The sequence below is a fragment of the Lactuca virosa genome, chromosome 3, assembly GCF_052849685.1.
Source record: "Lactuca virosa cultivar CGN04683 chromosome 3, Lactuca_virosa_CGN04683_v6, whole genome shotgun sequence".
In the NCBI taxonomy this organism is placed as follows: domain Eukaryota; kingdom Viridiplantae; phylum Streptophyta; class Magnoliopsida; order Asterales; family Asteraceae; genus Lactuca; species Lactuca virosa.
The window spans coordinates 92,339,482-92,356,873 of record NC_136428.1 but is presented as its reverse complement, the minus strand read 5'-3'; the positions used below and the strand labels follow the sequence as shown (position 1 = coordinate 92,356,873).

General features: G+C 34.4%; 1 protein-coding gene across 1 annotated transcript; it reads left to right on the top strand.

Moving 5' to 3' along the window:
* The first annotated feature begins 13,200 nt into the window (after positions 1-13,200).
* Positions 13,201-15,684, top strand: LOC145166181 (uncharacterized). The gene is made up of 4 exons (XM_079085105.1): positions 13,201-13,856; positions 13,942-14,257; positions 14,506-15,039; positions 15,365-15,684. Exons 1-4 carry the CDS (start codon positions 13,393-13,395, stop codon positions 15,473-15,475), a joined length of 1,425 nt encoding a protein of 474 aa, XP_078941231.1. The 5' UTR covers positions 13,201-13,392; the 3' UTR covers positions 15,476-15,684.
* Positions 15,685-17,392: the final 1,708 nt, after the last annotated feature.

Sequence of the window (17,392 nt, the reverse complement as noted above, 5' to 3'; positions counted from 1 at the left end):
ATAAAGCTTTAAATTTTATACCTGGGAGTCGGGATGTTACAGTTAAAACGTTTTAGCATGGAGAATTCCAAGAAAGGATAGTTGCCTATCCAGAGTAATACCAAAATGAATAAGACTCAGAGTCCGGGTACTGATGTTGAGATAGCAGAAATGAGTCGAGTTCCATATGCTTCCGCCGTTGGATCGATCATGTATGCTATGAGATGTACTCACCCTGACGTGGCTTTTGTTTTGAGCATGGTTAGTCGATATCAGGGAAATACGGGTAGAGCTCATTGGATAGCAGTCAAGAACATTCTTAAGTATCTGTGAAGGACTAAGGATTGGGTCCTTGTGCTTGGTGGCAGTGATGACTTAAGAGTTAAAGGGTATAGTGACGCCAGTTTTCAGACAGATAGAGAAAACTTCCGTTATCAGTCTGGCTGGGTGTTTACCCTTAATGGAGGAGCTGTAACTTGGAAAAGTTCCAAGTAGGAGACGGTGGCTGATTCTACCTGTGAATCAGAGTACATTGCAGAAAGCGAAGCATTAAATGAGTCTATATGGTTGAAGAACTTCATCAGAGACCTTGGAGTAGTACTAGCCATAAAGGAGCCTATGGAGATTTTCTGCGATAATGAAGGAGCGGTTTCCTTGACCAAGGAACCAAGAGATCATGGTAGATCGAGACATATCGACAGAAAATACCATTTCATCAGACATAGGGTAGAAGAAGGACACCTCATCAGGAAGAGGGTATCATCAGAAATGAATCCTATCGATCCACTCACAAAGGGTCTGAGTAGGGTCAAACACGTTCAGCATGCGAGGAGCATTGGTCTGAAGGATGATATTAGTTTTAGTGATTAGATAGATGTTTAGAAACTTATAACAAATAAATGTAATTGACATTTGATGATTAAATAATGGAGATTTATTTATGAGTATTGTTTACTATCTTTTGTCAATTGTTTATCATTGTGTTTCATTTGCATTTTTACTTTCCGAATAATTAGATTATTCAAAGTATCCACATTCGATCATTCTTTGGAAGTAAGTAGTAAATTAAGACTGTCATGAATCAGACTGTAGATTGTCTAAGGGGTTAGACATAGCAATGGTTTGTTGCAGTATTCACGAGTACTTTTTGAAATGGAGAATTTAAGTATTGGATTAACCCACGCTCAGTAAATTACTTAATGGAATTCATCATGAGTAATTCTGAGACGATAATATCGTGTAATCTTTAAACGGAGATATATGAGTTATTGTTTACGAGTTGGTTGTGCATTGATAATGCGTAAACACATCAGTAACTTGATGTTATAAAACGTATTGTTGTGCATGATTTGATGAGTAAATAGTACAAGCATATAAGTCAAAGTTTATCTGTTCCTTTTGCCCTAATGGGAAAAGCGATATCTTGGGCCCTTCGATGATTTGGTGTTGGCTTATGTGACGGGCCCGATCAGGACTGAGTTGATGTGTTCGATGAAGTTCTTTGTCATTAAAAATCAGAAATCGGAAAACAAACAGTTGGACAATGAGAATGATCATGTTCCATGTCATTTGTCTACATGATATCTTGCAGAAATGAGGGTTATATGATCACTTATCTAAGGATACATATCTTACTAGATCAGAGTTCGACAGAGGCTTTGAGAGCTACAATTTTCTAGTCAATTTTGAAGTTATACTTGCAACTATAGTTATTAGACTTATCCAAGTAGGAGACTGTTAGATTAGGTGTCTAAGCCCATAACTATATTTGGTATGTACTTGAATTGATGGTAGCATAGTCCTTTTGGGTTGCCTTCACACTAGCAACTAGACATGATGATTAATTGAGAAAGAGGAGGAATTTATTAATTTGATTAATAAATTGAAATAAATGATTTATTAATGTATTATGGAAATAATAGATTAATTATAAATCATATTATTTATTGATAGTTAATCTGAAATTAATTTGGAATTAATTTTGGGGTTAACTGTATTAACTAAAAGTACAGGGGTTGTTTGGAAATTTATTGATAGTTGAGGAAGAAGCCCTACAACCCTCCTAAGAGGCTTGTACGAAAATCTTCTAGAGGAGCTCTAGAATTTTCGGCTATAGGCTTGCTTATGGAAGGTTTAAGGCTTGCTTGGTCCTTAAGCAAAGCAATTAGGGTTTCCTTATCATAACCCTAGCTTTGGCTCTAAGTCACCTAACTATATAAAGGCCATTACCCTTGATGAAATCGGCCACTTGAAACCCTAGAGCTTGGTAGCCGAAATTTAGAGCATCCTCATCCTTCTCATAACTAATCTTCTTGCTAAGTGTGTTTGTAAGCCATTCGAGGTATTACACTTGTGATACTTGCTCTCAAGCTTCAAGATCTACAAGGTTTTGGATTGTTATTACTACATAACAATCAAAGTGTGTATCTTAATCCTTATTATGTGATTTTCGATTATAATAGATAGATCTAGGGTTTTCATGTTGTTGTCTGTATGGTATGTTCAATTAGAGAAGACATAGATCAAATTAGGGTTGCATGCACATATAAGATTGTATGTTTATACGAAAACCCATCATATACAACAAATTTCCTAGACTCCACTATGGTATCTTCCATGCGTAACTTCAACCGCAATTCTATTTCCCAACCTTGGGTATAAATTATTTGTCATGTAGTATCCTGCTTACAGGCACACTAACTAGAATTTATTCTTAACCAAACCATTATGTTGAAATCATAATTTCCTAATGCCACACATCGATGTAACTTATCTAGAAATTTTTATAACCTTCGAAAATGATTACAACATTTATTTATACAATATGTCCCTTATATTGGGTCTCATGTCCTATTACCATCTATATAGGACGACTACTTATATATCGATCAAGCAGTTTCCTACTCTTGATTTCCTTCAACGACATCTGTTTCATCAAGGATCATTTGGTAGCTTCTACCCTTGGGCTTTTCTGGTAGATCCTTGGGGTTTGCTTCTCCTATTTTGGACACTCCGCCTTCATGTGCCCGTCTTCTCCACAAGTGAAGCAAGCTTTTCCTTTTATTGGGCAGTTTGTAGAGATATGTCCCAACTTCTTGCATTTGTAGCAGACGACACAGTCGCCAGAATGCCTCTTATTGCATTGGTTGCACCACTTCCCTTCCTGGTTGCTTCCAGACTCGTTGCTTGACTTTGAATACTTCTTCTTCTTTCCGTTATTGTTGTTACGTACCTCATGTCTCCTCTTCTCACGAACTTCAACTTTGTTGGTTGTCCTTTTCTTTATCATCCCTTCGACAGACTTTGCAGCCCAGACGGACGCCTCAAATGTACGTGCCTGCTTGACTGGCATAGTATACTCCCAAGTTAGCCCTTTGGCATACCTTTCAATCTTGGTTAATTCGTCTGAAATAAGTCGTAGTGCGGACTCCATTTTATCTGTGAATGTGTTGGTTTACTCATCCACTAACATGCTTCTCTTTGTCAAAGCCAGAAATTGATTCTCCAATTCCAACATTTTCTCAGCTGAACAGAACTTCCTCTTTAAATGGGTCAAGAATTCCTACCATTTCATTTGTAGTGGCTTGTTGGGGCTTACAATCTCCCCTAACGTGTTCCACCAATGAAGTGTTGTTCCCTTGAACTGCCTCACAACATAGGCGCTTTGTAGCTTGTCCGTGCATCCACACATCATGAAAGCTGACTCCATCTCCGATATCCAATCCATGACTCCTACTGGATCTTCCTTCCTGTTAAATGATGATGAATTTCAATTCATGAAATCCTTATACTTGTAGTAGGCTCTGGATTCATCATTTATCGAGACCTCTAGTTGCTCCGGTCCTTGATAACTTTCCGAGTCATCATTATTTCCTTCCTGGACCGTAGTGTCATGCGAAGGAATCGGTCCATTGTTCACTTGTTCCATTACTACTAATGCTCCTCCTCTAGCATTAGCTAGTTCCTGATCTAAGAGATCCTTAATCTCATGTTGTTGTTGATTGAGCTTTATTGCATCATCACCCGAGCTTCATTCATCGGGATTTGAACAACAACTGCTCTGATGTTCTAAGGTGCTGGACCTCCTTCGTTATTAACGACTATACTACTCCATGTGTTTGTCATGATGTTCTGTATACCCAAGCAAGCATTTAGCATACCAAGACGAGAATATAGGTAGGAAGGTTTAGACAATAAATCCTCCTTATTACTATGAAAAGTTATATGCTAGTTCCAATACCGTAATTAAACGTGTAGAAATATAAACACATAAAATTTCCTAGTACTAGGTCGGCAACAAACCTTAACTTTTTCAGTACTTAGCAATCTAGGTAAAAACCTATGGCATGCTATAGATATCATTTAGCACATATAAAGCATTTCTAAAGTATGCTAGTGCATAATATAGCAAATATGGTATTTAACCTACGTTATGCTATATATATTAATTTTATTTTTATTTAGCACTTAATATTATTTAACGCCTATACCCTAAAATATCCTAGTACTTGTGTCTATTCAGGTTTACGATCTAAATATCCTAGATACACATCTCACCATCATTGCTTAATCTCTAAATTTAAGTCTAAAAATCCTATAAATCCCTAGTTCACTTAAACTAATGCTCTGATACCAACTATGACATCCTCTAATTTTCTAAACCAATTACAACTTTTCTTTATGCTTTTAAAATCATTTATTTATATTTGCCGAAAAATCCCACTACTAATGATCATTTTGATTTCAAATATTTGTTTTCAAAATGTTAAAACCCTAAGGATGTCATAATCAATACAGATACCTAAGTTACAACGTAAAGACCTAATGGTCCTGAATACTATGGAAGGTTGTCTCTTAATCACTCAACATCCTAATAAAGTTCCACTAGCTTAAGTCTTGATATATGTGATGCATATAAATGAGTGGGTTAGGTTGGAGAAACCTGGTGAGATACATAGGGATTTCAATCCCACAATATTGATATTATAATATTCCCTAATTATCAGACCTACAACACCAACCGTTACCATACAATACCCTTATAGGCTTACATTCCTACAGATCCTCACAGATCCTAATCCAAGATTATCACGGAGAAAATATATCGCGTGATGAACCGTTAAAAGATTGACTATGCAACTAGGGGCTTCCTTTGTCAGTGTAAGTCATAAAGGCTTATGGGCCATCAGAGTATTTGATGAATATGGTTTTCCAATTCATCTACGTCTGTGAGTAATGAGCTCACACTAGCACCGTAATTCACAAGACCGTCTAGAATGATCAAGTGTTGTCCTCTACTCTGTCGGTTGACCACACATACCGTTAATAGTTTCATGATCGGGACCCACCATCTTTGGTCATCCCGTACGGAGCTACCGTACATCGACACCTAATAGTGTCATGGAACAGAACTTTAATCTTCGTTCCTAGGTTACGCACATTCTCCTAATGAGACTACCTAATATCAAACTTAATTGAGCTAGGTATCTTCCATGAGTCCAAGTTAAGTTACCATGAGTCCAAGTTTATCGCTAGACTAAATTATAGTGTCTGAAACCAAATTTTTAATACTAACTCTATTCTTGGTCAACACTAACCTATCTTAGTGTATATATTCCATAAGAGTATTAGGTGTTATTAATCATTTATCATCTCAACAATTTTACTTTGAATATTATTATATAATATTATATGTTTTATCCTAACGTAAATTAGCACCATATTTGGTTCATACATAGCACGTTATATATCTTAACATATAATCCAGGCAATAAGCACATAATTCACATATGACTTACAACAAATATTTAATATTTTAATTAATACTTGTATTAAATCATGTTCATGAAATAGACTATGCACTCACATGACTTAGGTGGGTGACTGGTGATCTGGGTAGAGCTTCGCCTAACACCTAAGATATTTCTAAGACCTAAGTAATATTAATATATAGTTTTAGTCTAATGATCATGGTGACTAATAGTACTCAAGATCCACGCTAATCCCAATGTCTACATCAAGATATATCAAGTAAGGATCAGTCAGACATGATAGTTAGGAGGTAGGATCATTTCGGCATAATAGCTTTTCTGAAATCCAACAACCAAGCCAACGTGACCATTCTAGACACTTGTCCCGTAACTAGACTAATCAGTATAACGACATGGAATTACTTATAAATCTTATTTATAGGTTTATAATAACGACTTATGACTATAAATATAAGTTATACTGAAAAGATTAGAGTGTATCTTAACTTACAGAGGTTCTTTCTGACAAAAGTTAGGAATTTGCACTGGCAGAGCTTCTACTCACTAGCTACTACTACTTTTGGGATCGCAGGGCTTCGCCGAAGGCTAAAACTAAGAATAAAATGGGCTATAACTGAAAGAAACCGAGAGAGAGTTATAGAAGGGGTGTGGAGGAATGAATGAACATAATATGACTATTTATAGACATTTTTGGGGTGCACCGCGTGCAAAAGGGGTACAATTCATGCATTTTAAGGTGACGTCTCCCCAACCACTTTGTGCCACGTGTCAGACTCTCCATGGTCCACATTTTCACCTTCTAGAAACACACGTCGTGCACCCGACGCGCACCTGACGTGCACCGCAAAATGCAGATGTTGTAAATTCCATAACTTCTTCATACGGACTCCATTTTTAACATTTTTTTTCCACGCGTAGCGGTCAATGAGTACTACAACTTTCCTTTAGGCTCCATCAGCTAATTCTGAATTTATTTTTATCCTTTATTTTTATATGATTTAATGATTTTGCGAAAATCATATCTCTCTCGTACGGACTCCGATTTTGGTGTTCCTTTTACCAAAATTCATATCTTAAAGAGTACGAGGATTTTCAGTTTGGTGACTTTACCCAAAAGTCAACAATTCTCTCTGTACCTTTTGACGTTAATAATTTTTTATTTCGTGATTGATTTTTATTTCTTATAAATTTCATATCTCCTTCATATGAACTCGGATTTTTACGAAATTTATATTTTTGGGATTATGCCGATGTATACTTTCAATATATATATATATATTATATATATATATATATATATATATATATATATATATATATATATATATATATATATATATATATGTGTGTGTGTGTGTGTGTGTGTTTGTGTGTGTTTTTGTATGTGTGTGTTTTGGCGCACTTATTTTACGATTTACGGACGATTCGGTTGATTTTCCTATTTTTCATTAATACAAAACTTGTAGTAATCTTAAATGCCAAGACAGATTATGCGGTCGTCACATAATCACTAATAAATGTTATGTATAGGTTCATAATAACGACTAAGGCTATATATATATATATATATATATATATATATATATATATATATATATATATATATATATATATATATATATATAGAGAGAGAGAGAGAGAGAGAGAGAGAGAGCTAGGTTCAAATGTGGATTGATATCTATTGTGCGGACATGTGGACAGTGCTATTCTGTGAGAATGAGAAAAAAAAAGCGTTGTTTGATAATATGAATACGTTCAATCTTATATAACTATTGTCATTATCACGCATTCTCACCAATTAAATCGTCTATAAGGTTATTATAGACTTTTTTTTATTATTCACATTCTGTCAGAATGTTTATTGAGTCGTATTCTGTAAGAATGAAAATAAGTGAAAAACGATGCGTGAGAACAAAAATGAATAAGAATTAGTGAGAATTAATGGAAATGACAATAATTGTGTGAGGTTGAACATATTCACATTACTAAACAACTTATTCTTTTAGTAATTCTCATGGAATAACACTGTCCACACGTCCGCACAATAGTTGTCCATCCACATTATAACCTAGCCCTATATATATATATATATATATATATATATATATATATATATATATATATATATATATATATATATAAGTTACACTTAAATTAGAATAGATGTAGCTTAACTTATAGAGCTTTCTAGTGAGACCCATGAAATACGCGGAACGAACTCTGACCCGGGAACTTTTTTTCCCTGGCTCTCTGATTCCGCATGGCCTCGCTAAAGCATTCAGAAACTAGGTAATAAAGGGGACGAGAGATACGGAGAATTCCAGAGAGAATATGAAGGAATGAGGGTGAGAAGAATGCTGAATTTCGAAGGTTTATATAGGTGAAATCTGAGGATGCGCCACACATACTGTCGGAAGAGGGTGTTGTGGCGTCGTTTGAGTGATTACATGTGGCAAGTTTCTGGTGGGGTTGCGTTAGAATGTCAGTGTGCGCCTCGCTATATGTCTTCACACGCGAAAACTTTAATTTATTAGAAAGTTCATCAATTCTTCATACGAGCTTCGTTTTCAACGTTCTTTCTATGCACACGTAGCTATCGATAAGTACTACAACTTTTGTTTAGACTTTGTCGGCTATTTCTTAGTTTATTTTTAAAGCTATATTTTTAACAGGCTTAGAGTGTTAAAGTCTGTATAAAAATCTTAACTTTCTCACACGATATTCATTTTCGACTGTCTTTATATCGACATATAGGTATTGACGAGATCTTCAACTCTCGTTTAGATTGTTTTTCCTAAAAATCGACCGAATTTAATTTCGGTTTTAGAGCCATATACTGCTACGTTGAAACTTCAAAAATTTGTAACTTCCTCTCACGAAGTCAGATTTGGACGTTCTATATATGCACAAGTTTGTTTTTTCGATTACTACGACTTTTGTTTAGATTATTTATCCAAAATAATTTTTAATTTTTAATTTATATTTTAACCCTATTTATTACGTTTTTAACATAAGATTTCACACAGATATCATATACATTTTATATCTATAAAATCCATGTAAACACACACACACACACATACACACATACACACACACACATATATATATATATATATATATATATATATATATATATATATGAATAATTTACTTTTATTTATTCATAGAAGATTTCATTCGTCGAACGACATACATACAAATTCTTAACTATGCCTAGCGATAAATGCGGGCGTTATACATATGCATCGCTCAGTAACCACTTATTGGGTCAGATTGAGATGGTTCTTGAATTTTTTTTTTACATAACTATCCTTTAACCTAATACCCATCGTTTTCGATAGCCACTAAAATATGCACACTCTTTCTCTCATGATTCCAATCGACCTTCTATCAACTCACCTCTGACTAGCACTAACATTCTGTCATTTCCGCCACTCGGTCGCTGTCGTCGTGCCAGCAGTGCTGCCACTCTTCCAAACATCATCCTCTGCCAGCGACAAAACCTCTAATAATTTCTTTTTTGAAATCGAGTTTTGCAATCAAGTTTTTGATGAATGAATTAGATTTCTCTATTGTTATCTTGCTAAACTCTAATTTTTCCGGTGTTATCTTGCTAAAATCAATATTTTTGGTTTTATTTATGCTTATTTGGTTTATCCATATTTAAAACTCGAGTATTATTGATGAAAACGAAACTTTCTGGTGTTATATATGTTGGAATCGATTTATCCAAGTTTGAAACAGGAACTTTAATGTTGAAATATAGTTTTTTATATGCTAAAATCTCGATATTGTTTTTGTCCGTTGGAAAGTAGGTTGTTGTCAGTCTCACCTATTGAAGTTGGTTGATTCCCCACCCCCCAGGCCTTTTTTTTTTTGTCCAAGAGTTGCAAAATGGATCTACAAACCTTCTAATGATGAATGTTTGGTATTTGATTATGGACGTAAACATGTTATCATATTTTGAATAGAGAATTGATCAATTGAATAATTGTTTTATGTGTTTGGTTGATTGGGTTTCTAGAATCTTTTTATGGTTCCGCTTTATGATGATGAAATATGATGTTTTTAAAGAAAATAGAAAAAAAAATATTTTTATCATTCATTATTAACCAAACAATATGTTTAACATGTTTTAAGTGAGAAACCGATTTTTTAAAGCCTTTAATTTATATCTTAATGAGATAGATATGCCAACATGAAAACTCTTATTAAATTACATATTAGTAATTAAATATTAGTAATTAAATATTAGTTAAGACTTTATTAAAAAAGGTAAAAAAAATAATAATAAGTGAAAAGATCATAAAGTTAATAAAAAGTTTTATATCTTATAATTGAAATAAATGAAGACTCACAACTTGATAAAAATAAGAAATCTCCATAAAAATCCAAAACTTTTGGGAAAAGTTTCAATTTAGTCCAAATATTTTTTTTTATTAAAAAACCCAAGAAACCGGTTAATTATTACACTTTAATCATTGTTAACCTATTTAGAAGGTTACCTGTTGATGTGACACTCTACCTTGGAAACCCTATTGACGTGGCAGACTGACGTGGAATCAGCTCTTATATATATCTCAAATATTGAAACTATTTATGTGTATCTACGTATGAAGTGTTTTTTGTGTTTTGATATTTCATCAGTGGTTGTGAAAAACATGCTGAACAGAGGTGAGTTTTGCAGGTTAAAATGCTTAACAGAGAGAAAAAGAAGGGATTGAGACAATAATAACGGTGGTGGGAAGGAGAAGGGGGAGAGATAGTCAAAGAGAGGAAGAAAGTCAAAAAGAGAATAGGGGTGGGGTGGGGGTTACGGGTGGGTACAATATTTTTTTTACAGGTGATGTGGGTAGGCCATTTTTTTTCTTTTTCTTTTTTTAAATGATAAAGAAAAGAGTAAATAAATTCAAAAATAAAATTAAAAGGGCAATAAAGTCAATTTTCAACTTTTCTAGGAACCAAAACCACAAAAAAAATCGATTTTGAACCCATAGTGCAAGTTGAATAGATTTTGTACTCTATCCATAATTTTTTTTTTGATAATCACAGGGACCAAACTTGTAGTTTAGTCAAAATCCAGCCTCCTCTCTCTCTCTCTCTCTCTCTCTCTCTATATATATATATATATATATATATATATATATATATATATATATATATATATATATATATATATATATATATCTCCCTCTCTCTTTATCTCAGATCTGCAAAGTCCCTCTTACAACACATTTAATATGACCGATGACTACACCAAAATATCATTGAGTAGTGGGAGGTTAATATAAACCATTCATTCCATAAAACCAACTTGTAACCTTTTTCAGAGCTAGATATACTCGCCGGAAAATGGTAGAAACCAATTTCTGAGATATGAAGCACAATAACAAAAATATGAGATGGATCAGACAAATAGGGAGGAAGTAAACAAACTGTGTCCCATCCCCCAACCCATTCTCGTCTCTGTCGCCTCCATTCCCTCATTCATTCTCCCGTTGTTGGTTACCCAAACACCAGCAACCAACTGAAGAGCATTGGTTCCTAAGGAATCCCCAAATTGAAGATGCGACACCAAACCTAATCAGGTATAAACGAGATTTCTTCAACGGAGAACAGAGTTGAAGCAAGCCCCACTTCTGGTTAACATAATCAAGAAACCGAATATAGCAAAATTAGGTTTTTTTGTCAACAACTTCTCAACCATTGTAACTGATTGAGATGCAGGTCCTAAAGTACAAACAATCTTCGTTTTCGGCCTCTGCGTACCTACTAGTTGTGGGCTCAGATTAGTCGTCATTCGATCCATATTCTTTCCGATCGACCGCCTTGGTTATCTGCTCCTTGGACAACACCACCGACTCCTCCCTCATTTACAGCATGTACATGCCTTGGGGACAACGAAACGGGTCGGTTCTAGAATCTCGACTTTTCTTGTTGGTTCTGGTTTTAGGGCGTTTTGGTTTGTGATTAGGTGAGAGAGGGAGAGAGAGGGTATAGGTGGTGTCGGTGGGCCACTTTCTTTTTTTTTTTTCTTTTTTTAAATGTTAAAAAAAGAGTAAAGAAATTCAAAAATAAAATTAAAAGGGCAAAAAAGTTATTTCAACTTTTCTAGGGACCAAAACCGCAAAAAGAATTTGATTTTGGACCAATGGTGTAAGTTGAAAAGGTTTTGGACTCTATCCGTATTTTTTTTGATAACGACAGAACTAAATTTGCAGTTTAGTCTAAAACTAAATAGTTTCAGTATTTGAAATATATATAGTAGTGAAGGATTAAAATAAAATAAAGACTTTGGCTTAGTCGGTATATAGTTGGCTTTGGGAAAGTGGAGACATAAGGTCGATTCTACTTTTGTGTGTTTTCAAAATAAAAATCCAATTTTTTTTATAGGGTTTCAATGTGGAGTGCCACATCAACATGTAATAGGAGATGACATCTAAACAGGTTAAAAATATTAAATTGTAAGAATTAGCCGCTTTTTGAATTTTTGTATTAAAAAAAATTTTGGAACTAAATTGAAACATTTTCCAAAGAAACTAGAAAGGTTACCCCCGCTACGCGGGGGCCAGAAGCTTTTAATGTTGTTTCCGAATTGATAAATATGATAGACATAGAAAGTGCAAGGATGAAAAGTCCGGGCTTTGCCCCGGACAAAAAATGTAAAAGTTTTGACTGCAAGGACCAGAAGTGTGAAAATGGCTAAAGAATTAAAGGGGTAGGAATTAGCAACTTTTTAGAAAAGGGATCAAAGTTGTCAAACCGTTAAAGTTTTGTGGCCAAACTTTAAATATTAAAAGGTTCCAAAAAAGTGTAAAAATATTGATTGCAAGGACCAAAAGTGTCAAAATGGGTAAAGAATAATGAGTAAAGTTGCCAAAAAAACATCCAAATTTAGTATTCTAACTTCCAACAATAATACAGGGACCAATTCTGCCAAAAAATAGGAAGTTGAATGGAACACAAACAAAAGGACATGAATAAATTAATTAAAGAAGTATAGGGACGGGATATTTAAATCAAGGGACCAAACCTGGACAAAGTATCCCAACTTTACTATTCCTTTCTTCCACAACTTTAATATATATATAATAATAAGATTTTTCTACAGATTTTTCGAAAAAAATAATATCTTTTGAAATTTTTAACTACCATCAACCAATTTCTCAATATTTTTTTAGAAAAATATATAGTAATATATAGTAATTTTTAAAAATAATATCTTTTGAAATTTTTAACTACCATCAACCAATTTCTCAATATTTTTTTAGAAAAATATATAGTAATCCCGAGGTAAAAAGGCACCTAAGTATGAATTAAAAGATTTTCCTTTCTTTCTTTGATAATTAGTCAACGGTCTCCATTGAAGTTGACTTTTCTTGCTCAGCAACATTAACACCTGTCCCAAATGATTCAATAAATAACACCTTTGGTTGCCTAACTCACTCGCATTTTTCTTCCAGTTTTTCCACAAAGTCGCTTCTGATCAACCTTCAAATCTACTTCAACTTATCATTTGCTCAAACACTTTACCTGCAACTGCAACCATAACTTGCGCCCATAGTTCATCTTATAAATATATCATCCATTTCCTCCATTTCACACCTCTAAATCTGTCAATCTCAATACCCATTTCACCATGAAGGTTTCTCACTTGTTCTTCAAAACCCAATTCAATTCTAGATTCATAAACCTCATTTTCATCTCCTCTTCTATTGGTTTGATACTTTATCTCTTGTTCTCTTCCTTTTCGCTTCTACCTAGCACCAGAATCTTGTTGCTGGGTGGTGATCGATTTTCGTCTTCTACTTCACTCGATCACATCGTTTTTGGGATCGCATCCAATGCGAAATCATGGCCGAAGAGGAAAGAATACGTGAAAATGTGGTGGAAGCCTGATAAAATGCGAGGTTGTGTTTTTCTCGATGTTCCAGTTGATAATAAAATCGCCCCTTCCGAATCCGACGCCTCTCTTCTCCCGCCGGTTTGTATCTCCGACGACACCTCCCGATTTCGTTATACATGGCGTGGTGGTCTCCGGTCAGCCATCCGTGTCGCCCGGGTTGTGTCGGAGACGGTGGCATTAAATCATTCAAATGTCAGGTAAATTAGAAACCCATATGGCCATATGAATTCTTTTTGTGAATTAATTACCATCATATCTGATCAGTAATCGGTTACTATCCAGATGGTTCGTGTTTGGTGACGATGATACGGTTTTCTTCCCGGAAAATCTGGTGAAGACGCTATCAAAATACGATCATGATCTGCGGTATTTCATCGGATCAAACTCCGAAAGCTTTGTACAGAATACATTTTTCTCGTTTTCTATGGCGTTCGGAGGAGCTGGATTTGCGATCAGTTATCCATTGGCGAAAACACTGGCGAAGGTATTGGATTCGTGTTTGGAGAGATACCCGCATCTGTACGGAAGCGATGGAAGAATTTCATCGTGTTTGGCTGAACTTGGAGTCGGGATTACTAGAGAAGCTGGTTTTCATCAGGTAAAGTTAACTCATCGCCATTGATATCCTCTGTGTTTCTCTTTCTCGAGCTCTCTTCTTTATTTGTTTGCGTTTATCGTACGTTCTATACACGTTACATCCTATTCAATAAAAATAATAAGAATTTCTCTAACCCTAAAGATTTCTTGATTGACATTTTGACTACCCAACTTTGACAAATTGTAGAACCAGCCCCTACATTATTTTTAGAGTTTGTATTAAATTTTGTGGTTTTAAAATTTAACTAGATGGATATGACTGGAAATCCGTATGGACTATTAGCAGCGCATCCAATGGCGCCATTGGTATCTCTTCACCATACCGATTACATGGACCCAATGTTTCCAAATATGACAAGTAGAGATGCTATGCGTCATTTGTACAAAGGCGCAAAATTAGACCCTCATAGGATCATACAACAGACAGTGTGCTATGATCGTTGGTTTTCTTGGACAATTTCAGTCTCATGGGGATATGCAGTCGAAGTCTTTGGAAACCATGTGCTCTTGCCTGACGTTCTTCGTATCCCTGCAACATTCCAACCTTGGAAAAAAGGTAATGTGTTGCACACACTATTTGGTTTTGACATGAGGGAACTCAACAAGGATCCTTGTCGAAGACCTGTTGTGTTCCATATGAACAATATATTCCAAAAGGGAGATAAGACGACAAGCATTTACACATTGATGAAACAAGAAAACTGCACAGCTGATTTGGGATCTCCAAGGAGAATTGAAATGATCAAAGTGCATGCTCAAAAGTTAGCTCTCGACTTAAAACAGGTAACACCAGCTTACTTATTAGATATGAATAGTAAAACCGAGTACTTTTGACAATTTTGAAATAATTTCTTGTAATTGGGTTAATTTGCCAATAAGAAAGAAGTTCTATGATTCATTTGAAAAACTCAAAAAAGTACCTAGCGATATTTGTCATATTGCAAATTGTGGAAGGTGGCATATTTCTAGTGCCATTGGGAGATCACCGGAGCAATCATTTACTCATTTTCCTTAAAACAATTACCATTTCTGCATTTTCTTATTTGCTCCAAAAGATTGAATATTATCAAAATCAGTCCCTCTAATTATTTGGATTTTTATGTAACAGTTGCAAGCGCCTAGACGACAATGTTGTGATGTTTTGCCTACATCAAGACAAGAAACGTTGGAAATTGGTATTAGGGAATGCCATGACGAAGAATTGATTCGTATGCCTTAACATTCATTACACTGTTTATATTGTGTGTTGCTAATCTTGTAAATAGCACACCACTAAATGATCAAATCAAACGATACATACTTGGAATATACATGAATCAAGGGCTTACAATGAGAGTTTTGGAAACAAATCATGTACAAAAGGCATTCTGAGTGGATGAAAACTGTTTAATTTTAAAGAGGTCAAATACATGGGTTCTTATTTCTCTCTTTTGATATATTTTTTTTAATATTTATGTGGAAACAGTGGAAGATGTGGAGAATTTATAAATTGGAATATCCATAGACCTAAATTTTTTTAGCCATGATGCATTTGGTACAAAGTTTTTGAGAGTTTCTATATTTTTTTTAAAAAAAAAGACAAAAAAAAAAAAAAAAAGACTTCTACCTTTTAGTTAAAACAAAAAACTTTAAATCCAAAAAGATTTCAAGTAGCCTTTAACAAAAAGCTCTTTCATAATTTTGGAAATTGACTTAATTATCTTTTTTTTTAATCATTGACATGTTTTAGATAAGCAATTTAATTTAATTTTAAATGTTTTAAAAACTTTTAACTATTTTGACCGAACACTCATATAATCATATACAAATAAAAACTGTAGATTTGAACTATTAATTAATTTTGCCGGATACGCTTAAACTAGAAGAACATTGAGCATCTCAATTTTAAGTGGATGAGTGGATACAAAGCAGATAAAAAAAATAGAATTTCATGAATGGCAGGAAACTAACATCAAAGTTTAGTTAAAAGACATATTACATTAAATATAGCAGTAGTTGTTGGCTAAAAATGACGTAAAGTTAGGTTTTCTTTTAATCACCGAACACGATTTTAATGTTTCATAGTATAAATAGAAATATATTTGAAAATTTATTGCAAGTCTCGGTATAATACTCGCTCAAATTTGCAACTACTACGCCTCTTTTGTCCTTCGGATTCTCTACTTGAATTCAAACAAATTTCTTTTTGATGTTTGTAAATTTTAAAGGTATACATATGTAAAATTTAGAATTACTGGATTACCCATTGTTATAATTATGTAGTTTAAAAAAAAACAATATCTTAATAAGAAATAATATGAAAAGTTTTCTAATAATTAAAACAATGCTATAATAAAAACATAGAAAATGTATTACTGCAATTTGCATTTAGCTGATATGTATAAGAGGTTGAAACATGTAAACCGTTAAATGAGGTTCGTCATGTGTTATAGTTTGTTGTCACATTTATCGAAGCTTATTCTTATAACTTATGGTAGTTAGTCGTTCGGAACATCAACTCTGTGAGACAATAATTACTCTGATAATGCAGGAACAACTCTTGGTTTTCTTCTTAGATACTTGTTGAGTTGTATTGTATTAGGATTTGATGATTAAACTAATAGTAATGATCCATTTGTAATACCTAAAACATTATTTTGATCTAAAAATAGACATTAGACTTGAGCGAGTGGAGTGCGGTAATATCCTACGTGGCAAGTCTTATCGTAGTGAATACCGCCATTTCTATGCGGTTTGGGGTGTGCGGCTTGGGGGTGCGGCCAAAAAAAGGGAGTGTTTATCTCTCTCTCTCTCTCTCTCTCTCTCTCTCTCCTCTTTTCATTGTATACCACTCCTTGTGTGTGATAAGGGAGTTGCAAAATGAGGGAATATGACATCACTCCCTCCAGCCTTATAAGTATTGTTACGGGCAGGATCTTTGAATCATATTAAAGATCCTTAAATATTTCTGAAGCCTCTGGATCCTTAAACATATCCCTGGATCCTGATTATTGCCACTAATATTTCCTAACACTTGTAACGGCTATATTCTTCTTTATTTTTTTCACATGTGCAGAACTAGTCAGCACAAGACTCATTCTCAATAGAAATTCACTTCAACCAAGCTTAAGACACGGGGATACTAAGTCAAACAACG